This window comes from Meleagris gallopavo, chromosome 1, assembly GCF_000146605.3.
Source record: "Meleagris gallopavo isolate NT-WF06-2002-E0010 breed Aviagen turkey brand Nicholas breeding stock chromosome 1, Turkey_5.1, whole genome shotgun sequence".
Lineage (NCBI taxonomy): Eukaryota > Metazoa > Chordata > Aves > Galliformes > Phasianidae > Meleagris > Meleagris gallopavo.
Genome location: NC_015011.2, coordinates 168,303,083 through 168,313,176, shown reverse-complemented (window position 1 = coordinate 168,313,176; position 10,094 = coordinate 168,303,083). Strand labels below are relative to the sequence as shown.

The 10,094-nt window shown below is 44.3% G+C and overlaps 1 protein-coding gene and 2 non-coding genes across 4 annotated transcripts; all 3 read left to right on the top strand.

The window, feature by feature from the left end:
- The first annotated feature begins 655 nt into the window (after window positions 1-655).
- Window positions 656-5,243, top strand: RPL21 (ribosomal protein L21). Of its 2 annotated transcripts, none has more exons than XM_003203407.4 (6): window positions 656-749; window positions 1,684-1,762; window positions 2,315-2,376; window positions 3,302-3,414; window positions 4,075-4,225; window positions 5,050-5,243. In XM_003203407.4, the coding sequence occupies exons 2-6, from the start codon at window positions 1,696-1,698 to the stop codon at window positions 5,137-5,139; spliced, it is 483 nt and encodes a 160-aa protein (XP_003203455.1). In that variant the 5' UTR covers window positions 656-749; window positions 1,684-1,695; the 3' UTR covers window positions 5,140-5,243. The 2 variants fall into 2 exon arrangements, with proteins under 2 accessions (XP_003203455.1, XP_003203454.1); XM_003203406.4 differs by having other exon boundaries at window positions 700-794.
- On the top strand, window positions 3,012-3,087 carry LOC116216235. The gene has a single exon (XR_004158689.1). It is a non-coding gene; the product is annotated as a small nucleolar RNA SNORD102 (small nucleolar RNA).
- Window positions 3,476-3,608, top strand: LOC116216247. The gene has a single exon (XR_004158700.1). It is a non-coding gene; the product is annotated as a small nucleolar RNA SNORA27 (small nucleolar RNA).
- Window positions 5,244-10,094: the final 4,851 nt, after the last annotated feature.

Here is a 10,094-nt window from a genome sequence, read left to right as displayed (position 1 = left end):
TTTCTTTCCCGTTCTTTCCTGCTTGATGTGGAAATGTATCCTTTATGAAAATCACTGGCAAGAGCAAGGAGTTCAGCTCACTGAAAATAGCGATCCTTCTTTATTCAATAACGCCTTTGGATTGGATTTGGCCTCCTATCTTCGTTCCGCTTGATGTCTTTCCTGACATCTCTCTCAGTTGCCAATGCATTTCTTCACCGGAGAGCTCCTCAGGCTTCCTCCAAGCCTGGGACCGTTTCCTGGCACCTGGGCTGAATGCTTATTGAATGGCACACATTTCCCTTGCATAGGTATCAGAGATATCAGGTTGGGTTTTTTTCATAGTGCAGAGCTGGAATACAGTCCGTGTGTTTCCAACTACAACAGTTCAATGGATTTTGTGCACAGACAGGGCCCCTCTGTGTCAGAACACGCTCCGCCAACTAGTTCTGCAGGCAGAACCTGACGGCGCACCTCACCCTCCACAGCCATTGCGGCCATGAATATTAAATTCACTGTAAATGTTGACAGAAAGGGCTTAGGCCCACGTTTTGCAGGACAAAATCAAAATAGCTGTGAACTTAGTAAGCGGATCAAATATATTTTTATTTACTGCTTTAAGTAACAACCACTCCGCCCTGCGCAGGCAGGCAGGCAGGCAGCCCGCCACACGCTTTCTGTCAGGCGCAGGGCGGGCAGCCCCGCCGAGGCCCCGCTGTTAAGAGCGGCCGCGGCGCCGCCTCTCTCCTTTCGGCCCGCGCCGCCATCTTGTGAGTGCAGGGGGAGCTGAGCTGAAGCGTGGTGGCCGCTTTCAGGTGGCTCCGCGGCTCCGGGGAGGCAGCGGGAGGGGCCGTAGTGGTGGTGGGGTGCCTTGCTCGGCTTGGGGACAGCAGAGCCCCGCGACGGGGGATCGCTGGGGGAGCGGGGAGGCCGCGGCCTGTGGGGCGCGCTGTGAGGCGGCGGGCCGGGAGGCTGCGGAGGGGAAGGAGGGTTAGAAGAGCTATGGAAAGAAAGGGGATAGACCTTTTCAACAGGGCATTTTGCGATAGGATGAGGGGAAATGGTTTCAAACTACAATATGGGAGCTATGGGTTGGATATAAGGAAAAAGCTTTTTACAGTAAGAATGGTGAGGCACTGGGGTTGCCCAGAACTGCGATGGGTGCCCTGTCAGGCTGGACGGGGCTCTGAGCACCTGATGGAGCTGTAGGTGTCCCTGCTCACTGCAGGGAGTTGGACTAGAGCACCTTTAAGGCTCCCTTCCAACACAGGTGATATTGTGATGAGTGGCACAAGTCAAAATGAGAGCAGTTCCAGCTGGATGCAGGGAAGACACGTTTTTGTCATCAGATCAGGCCTCCAAACAAGCTGTGCAGGGAAGTTGTGATGTAGTTTACCTTCATCTCTAAAGGGTTTCAGAAGGACCAGGCAAAGCCCTGAGCAATGTCTGCTGTCAGTTTTGAGAAGGCAGGGCTAGGTGACTAGCTAACATCCCATGTAACCTCTGTTACAATCTTATATAGATACTGGATATTTTTTCTTTCAGTGTCTAGTAATATTATTTGTTTTGACTCTGTAATTTGGAAGTGGTATCGTTCTGATCAAGCCTAAGAGTTTAATTTTTCTGAAATTCCTAGACATATCATTTGTCACGTGTTTAGTGAATGAACCAGTTGTCCTGATTAATTTGCATTCATTTTTACAGTAATCAGCCAAAATGACGAACACAAAGGGAAAGAGGAGGGGAACTCGTTATATGTTCTCGAGGCCCTTTCGCAAGCATGGTGAGTATTTGTTTGTAGTGAGAGCACTGTTTTAAGTTACTGACCTGTTGGGTGTCAGCAATCCCCAGGTAGTAATAGAACTGACAGGTTAAATCAAAGGATATCTGACACTTCAGACCAGAAACCCACAGAAAGATATGCAAGTAAACTTGCAGCTCTTACAACTTATGTATTGGTATTCTGAGGTCAAGCAGTCATCACTTGAAAATGAATTTGAAGATAAAGAAAATACCTAAAACTTCATTTTTACGTAAAACGTACGGTTTGCCTCTTAGCAGTGAGCAGTGATAGCAGCTATTTTGACTGATAATAGTAAATAAATGTAAAGCTATTGTTTTTATTGGTTTGATTTTTAATTTGACGCAAATGAAGAGATAATTACTGCTTAAAAGAAGTTTGATTTCTGTTTTACCTTCTTGAGATTTAATTCTGAATTTGAGGGTTTTTTTTAATTAAATATTTTAAAATGTGTGATCTGTTTTCTCTTTTCCTCTCACGTTTTTGAGTGTGAAATGTGAGCTTCATAGTGTCCACATCTGTATCTCTCAACAGGAGTTGTCCCTCTGGCTACTTATATGCGCATCTACAAGAAAGGCGACATAGTTGATATCAAGGTACTTCTTGTGATGCAGGGTGATTAAAAATACTGAAGCAGTGTCATCACTTTTCATTTCTAGTTTTTGGGATTTTTTGAGTTTTTTTCTGTTATTTGTGTCATGTGTGTCAATACAAGTACCTGTTTCTTACTTTCGAAGTAGTGCAGGAACAACAATGCTATTGAGCCAATATTAATGCTTCAGCATCACCTTTTTTATATGTATAATATATATTAGACTGTGAACTGTCAGTTCAGCTGAAAAAAGGTGAGTGAAATATGCCATGTCTAACACTTGGGTTGTTGCATTTTGCCTACTGGCACTGCTTGCACAGCTGTCATTCTAGTAGTTACTCACTTTTGCCTGATCTGCATGCACTGTTGAGAAGAGCCATAGTTTATGCTGCATAATCTATGCAATATCATTTCCCATTAATTATTTTCTAGTTGATTTTAAATGATATGCCCTGTACTTTTAGAAGTATGTTGTGTTAGCTCTGAAAGTGTTTTGCTGAGAATTCCTGCTCTGTTGAATCCTTTAGTTTCAGTTTGAAACACCAAGTTACAACAGCCACAGAGAAGTTGGCAGGTAATTTATGGGGTTGACTTTTGCAGAACTATGCCATTCAAAATTACTGCTTCTTGACATTCTGGAGCTTGATGATGATTGTCTCCTATGATTGCTTGCTGAAAGCAAAGTGATCAAATCATTTCACCGGCTCTGAAAGCAACTGGAATGATCACAGAAGAATTTAATAGTTTCTAGGTGTAACATGTGTAGCTATAAATTCAAAGGGATGAACAAAAAAGGAGCACTTTTAAATAAGCCTTGAATAATTTGATATTTCTGTTTTAAACAACTTCTGAAATAAAAGCCCCTGGCATTGCTTTAATGTTTTTAAGCCAAAGCTTGTAAAACTCTGCCTTCATTCTTGTTTTAACAGGGTATGGGTACAGTTCAAAAAGGTATGCCTCACAAGTGTTACCATGGCAAGACTGGAAGGGTGTATAATGTTACTCAACACGCTGTGGGTGTTATTGTTAACAAGAAAGTTAAGTAAGTAACAAAAATTCTTAGTGTAAAAAGTTTTGTTCTGGGGGGAGTTGACGTGTAGTGATACCCTCCTTTCACTTTGCCAGTTAGACACTTTTTTGTCTTGATTGGTCATTCAAGGTGGGTAAAGTATGTGTCCTTTTAAAACCCAAGCAAATGGTGGTCATTTGTCTTGGATCCTGTCAGAGGAAACACTTCTTTATTCTTCTGAGTAGCACTTAATGACATAATCTCATAATGTGGATTTTCACCTGACTCGCATTTATACTGAGGACTTGTAAATACTATTTTGTGGCCGTATCCAGCTGTATTCATCTGATTTTTCACACAGTTTTGTCAGAAAAAGATAGTTTTTTTTTTTCCAAGAGTGAGACTGAAGTACAGCGGTAATAGTTAACCTTATACTATACAAACAAGTTAAGGTTACTTGTTCTCCAGCAACTTAATCCTAAATTGTCAGCATGTTATTGTACGTTAATAAGCTTTCACTTACATAAATACTATCCAATTTACATCTGCAGGAATGTATTCTGAGTGATTGCCATTTGAAGAAGAATGATCTGTAGTTGAGCTTATAGGATTACTTACGTAAATGCCATAAAACTAGCTTTGAAATGACTGTTTTCAAGTGCAGTGCATTAAAAACTGATACTTTTTTCTTAGGGGTAAGATTCTTGCCAAGAGAATTAATGTGCGTATTGAGCATATTAAGCATTCCAAGAGCAGAGACAGCTTTTTGCAGCGTGTGAAGGAGAATGAAAAGAAGAAAAAGGAAGCAAAAGAAAAAGGCATCTGGGTTCAACTGAAACGTCAGGTAATGTTTTTATTGTAGTTGATAACATTTTTCATGCAATTGGCTAAAAAGAAAAGCAAAGTAAAGCATGAAACTAAAGTCAAATCAATTCATTAAAATGTTTTTTTTCCAAAACAGCAAAGCATTATGCTGTAAACAGAACTTTTTGTCTGTTTAAAAAAAAACACCACCAACAAAACATGTTAATGGAGCTGAAATGCAGGTCTATGGCAGATGGTGTTGGAGGTGTCTGTAACCGCCCTCACTTGTTTCTATTCCTTTTGTAGGAGGTTCCTTCTTCTTTTAGAGTATAGTGACAGCATGCAGTATGTCTCCATCTGAGCTGTCTGATATGCTTGTTGGCTGAACAGAACTGTGCTGTTCCTCGATGAAAATGATGCCCTTGCCTATGAGCAAAGGCTTCCTGTTCAGGTATCACTACTAGAGGGTTGCTAATCAGTGGCAGAAGCTGTGGCCAATTTCTAGAAGTGATGTTGTCTCTGGTTTAGTTGAATTTAGCTGCAACAAACTGTTAAAACTGAACAACTAGACTTCAGAGGGAAGGTAATAGCTATTGCTTCTGGAACTACAGGGTACTTTTTATTGAATTGGATGAGTAACTCGCAGAGGATGAATTGTAGTTATCTTCACTCAGCAGCAAAAGTCAAATCTTACAGCAGATTCCTTTTCTTACAGCTAGTCTTTGAAGCAGATTTTAGAGATGCTAGGAATGATAGAATTCCTGTGGTGTTTGTATAATAATACATTAAATTTGTCAACAGGAATTTTGTGTAAGGTTTCTTTTGAGCTTTTGTGCCCTGAGTTCTTTCTGTTTCTGTTTACAGCCTGCTCCACCAAGAGAAGCACACTTTGTGAGGACTAATGGGAAGGACCCAGAGCTGCTGGAACCAATTCCCTATGAATTCATGGCGTAATGCATGTTTGAAAAATAAATTAAAGATCTGGTTTTGGACGAGTGTATGTGATTGTGGCTGATTCCTTTGAAATTCTTTTTTTTAAATAGATTATTCAAAAACTTTTTCTAAGCTTGTTTCTTTAGCTTACATTACATAGTACTTGGTTGTTTAAAACATCGGCGCCTTTTGCTCATCAGTTCAGTCATTTATGTAGACCATAAACCTTGGGGATGCTGACATTTGCTATTGCTCAATGATGATCATCCTCCTTTGATTACCTAGTGAGGTAATATGAGAGGACATGGAATAATTTCACCGGCGAACTGAGAGCAAATAGCAAGAACTGTGCAGTGTCTCTTAAGGTTAAGGTTTTTTAGTGGGAAAAACAGCTGGTTTCAGATACCATCAGTAGAAGCTTTTGGCTAAACGGCCTCAGATTAATACCAAGGAATAATTGGGGAAATGGTTTTTTCAAAGCACTTTTTGAGAAATGGCTTTGGGAAGACAGTCATTTCACCACTGTAGCCAGTAAAAGGATTTTTTAGAACATCTCAGAGTCAATATGCATTCTTAAATAGTTTAGAAGAATCTGCTTAAAGTGCCTTGATGAAGATGGAACAAGTCTTACCTGTTCATGTGCTGATGGAAGATGGCAGTGTGGTACTTTGACATTGCATGTTAGATGTGGAGTGTGCTGCCTTCACCTGAAGGAAGCAGGCTTACTACTCCTTTTGCTTTTGCTGCTGCTTTATGCACTCAGCTTTTGTTAGCAAACGCATTTGTCTTGGAGCTGGGTGTATATATTAAACTGTAGACTGTTATCAGCTTATTTGGCTTGGGAGCTTCCACAGCAATCTAAAATAAATGTTTGACTTGTAAGATGGGCATTTTTCATTAGGCGTTGTATCTGTAAGACTTAAATGGGATGCATTAATGGGATTGCTCTTTGGGGATGGTATTCCCATCTGTTTTCCCCCTGATGCATGCTTGTGTGAGTTATTTTATACTTTACTGTGAAGACTGGAGTGGATTTGCTGTAGCATCCTGATGGGAACATTATCAACCGTGAATAAGCGTTGGGTAGTTTTCAACTTCTGAATTTCTTTCAGCGGCTTGGAATAAAAGGCATAGACAGTATGCAGAGGCTACGTATGAGAGCTGTTGTTTCTGGAGTTTTCCACTTGGTGATTTTGAAGGTTGCTGTGCAGGCAGTAGCTGATCATGAGTGTCTGAAATCTGTGTGAGCTGGGAGGAACGGGAGGGCATGCTTTCCTTAGTCTGCATTCCCAGAAGTGATGGAAAATAAAACTGGGTTTGTGAGGGAAGAGAGCCTTTTTGGGTTTGCTGCCATGTTCAGGAGGACAGACTGGCAAAGGCTTAACTTTGTCATGGGTTTGTAGGAGCTGCCTTTTGGTTACTGCTGGGGTGCTATGGATTAGAACCACGTGCTGTGATCAGCAGTTAGCTGTCCTGTTGGCTACCCAGCAAAGCCATGCAGCTTTGTGTGGCAGCTACAGCTGCTTATCGTAACAGACTTCAGTGAATTTTGTTCTCTTCCACAATGATTTTGGAAAACTTCCTGGAGAAGATTGCAAAGCTATAGATTTCTGTGATAATTGAGCTAGTGCGATTTCAGTTTTGCAGCCAATTCAGACTTACCATTCTGGAGCTGCTGGTCACATTACCTTTGTATGACACACGGAGAGTGGAGTGCTCATGGATCAGCACAAGCTGTTACGCTTCTGTGTAGTGCTGTGTATTCCAGGCAGCCTAATTCAGAGGTGAGGGCTGAAGTGTGTCAGTCCTTACTGCCTTGAACTACTGCAGCTGGTTCCCTTCCTCCTCTGCTGAATACTCAGAAGAGACACAGGAAAACCTGAGCTGTCACCTTCATCTTGTAGTGCATCACTCATGCCAAGATCTGAGCTTTTTTGCGGACTGTGTAGGCAGTGTGAGTGCATGGTAATGCTTTGTGTGAGTGGGAACGGTCAGTGAAAGGGCAGAAAGGACTGGGGAAGAGAATCTGTGCCTGAGGAGTGAGGAAAATGCAGGCACCTCCCATTCCTGGGGGTAGGCAGGTAGGCAGCTGCCACAAGGGCGTACAAATGAATGCTTCTGTAATCTTCCCACTGAATCTGATAGAAGGAAATGCTGACATACGTTGTCTTGTCCTTGATCCAGTCTGTGCCTCAGCATCATAATCTGAAGGATGGTATCCTGCATGGGTAGTGTGTTGGGATGACCCCAGCTGGTCCAGAGGGTGCGAAGAGCTGTGTGACCACACCTGTCAGAGGATGTGATCCTGGCTGTCCCGACACAGGTGCTCCCATGTGCTTTTGCAGAGACTTTGAGGTGCAGAGGGTTCCCATAATTCATGGTGTGTCGAGGAAGGACACAGTTCATCTGGGCTTGCCATTTGTATGGGAAATACCTTATGATTCAGGAGTGCTGCTGGTGTTTCCCACTGTGCAGTGGCACTCAGGCTGCAAATTTGCCCTTATGTGGGGAAAAAGGTACCTATGGCTATTTAAGAATGAAGTTGCAGCTAGTGGGTTTCATGTGCTCATAACTGTCTTGGCTCAAGCACTGTCTAGGGATGTGGCTCCCATCCTCAGCACCTGTACAGCTCAGGAACCTGGAAACTGCCGAACTCTGGGTGAAGCTCCTGATTCCATTTTCTGCTGTGTGGCTTTGGGTGGTAGCCCTCGAGCTGTCAGTCACCATTTTGTGCATGCCTACTCCAAACTGGCCAGCCACTGACCAATGGGGATTGAGAAGTGGGAGGCAAAGCCATGCTCAAATGTGGACTCGTGCTACTGAAAATTCATGGGGGCACAGTGTAGGCGTGCTAACTCACAACAGAGGTTTTCACCAGTGTTTGTGCACGTGGGGAAGCTTTGTGGCTGCTGCTCATTACCCCACATCCTCAAGACGACGTAGCCCTGCCAGCCAAGCCCGGAGCTTGTAACTGCCATTCCTGGAGGTGCTCAAGGCCAGAAGTCCTTGAGGTGGGAATACAACTTGGGCTGAATAGTCTTTGTATGAAAGACCTTACAGGGACTGTAGGGTTGGTGGTATGGGATGTCTTGGATGGAGCAGTATAGACTGGTGCTGCCAAGTAGGGTTTGCAGCTCAGAAATGAGATTCCTTGGAATGGCTTTGAAGCCCATGCGCAAGGAGTGCTTGGTCTGCGGACATTGCTGGTCTGAGCTGCCATGTGAACAACCTGAGCCCAAACGGCTTCGGCCATGGCAATGAGTTGCTTCACGGTGTGTTCTGCCTTGGTTTGTGCAGTCACATCAGTGTGTGACTGTCACCCCTTGTCCTTTGGGGTGCCGGCATTGGGCAGGACACCCTGAGCTCTGCAACTGGCCAGGAACAAGAGGAGATCAAGTTTTGGGGATGATGTTTAGTGCTGCTGCTCTTACAGCGCAGCACCTGGTTTGAAATCTGCTTGAAATGGACTCGTTTTAATGCTGTTCTTTCAAGGGCGTGCTGGATGTACCCTGATAGCTCTTTTATAAAGAAATGTTTAAAAATAGGCTGTGTTTGCAGTGTGCACAAGGCCAAAGACAAGTGGTGGTGCATGACAATGGGAGCAGATGACAATAGCATGAACCTCTGGAAACCAAAAGCTTTTAGTGATAGAAGAGAAATCTTGTTTATGAAAGGGAAACTGCATGATGGGGAGTGTTGATGGAGAGATTTCAGAAGCAATCTGTGGCTAAAAATGGCCTTGATGCTCCTGTAAGGGTTCTTGGACACTGGGGTAATACAAACAATAACAAACTTCGACAGACTCTGCTTTAAGTGATGATGTTAACTGCTGGGAATCACAGTAGCCCTTCAGTACAGAGCAGTGGTGTTACCAGGTGGAAGCCACAAAGGGAGAATTTAAGCGGTGTAGAATGTAGCTTTTGGGGGGCCTGTTGGTGCTGTGGGGTGCAGGGAGCCCTCCCCATCCTCATCCCAATGGTGCCAGGGGTTGGCTTATTTTGAGAGTGCCTCTGTGGTGGCAGAACAGAGTAGGTGGCATTGCTCTGGCAGTCTTCCCCTGAGCTCTTGAGTCGCTGGGAATTCCCAAAGAAGTGCTGAGCAGACATAGCACCTGGGCTCTTGCTTGGGCTTAGGGAGGATGAGAGAAAGTCAAGAACAGTGTGATTTGTAGTTGTTGTGTATGTTGTGCTCTTGGAGGGAGGAAGGTGAAAGCAGTGCTTGGCATGTGAAGAAGTGCTGTCCTCTGTGCTTTTTCCTGCTGACTTGTGTTATCTCTCTGATAAGAATAAAAATGAAGCATCCCTTGAACGAACTATTCAACTTGTCAAGACTTCTGTGCTTGCAAAGCGTCCTGTTGTAGGGGTGGTGTTGGGGATGGTTCACACAGGGATTTGGGCTGTTGGTGGATTTGAGGCTCCTTTACCTGTTGGGCTGTGACCTCAGGCCCGGCATGGATCAACTTTCCTCAGAAACTTTATTTCCGTTCAGAAAAGCAAAGAGCTTATTTCAAACTCCAGGGTCAAGTGGAGTGTTTGAAGCTTATTAGTTCCTGATCTGCAAGCTGGGACTTCAGGCTTTGGGATTTTGACACCAGAGGGATGCATCCAGATGCACAACTGAGATAAAAGACTAAATCTTTCTTTCTAATGACTCGAGAGCCCAGCTGCAGAGCTGACACGTAATGCAGGACCTGTGGGAACCAGGACCTGAACTCGATGATCCTTGCAACTCAATATACTCTATGATTCTGTGATTCCGTCACCACTTGGGCTGGAGCCACACCCTACAAACCCACCGAGACCCCATAGCCGCCTCTCCGCTGCGGGCCGCATCGCTGCCCAGGCTTCCCCAGCATCCTTGGGGTCCGCATCCACCAGGCGCTACGAGGACGGGTGGACGCAACCGGGACCTGCCGCGATCCGGGAGCGCTCGCAGCGGGGTGCCGCGGGGAGGCGGTGGGCGGTGCGGTGCTGTCG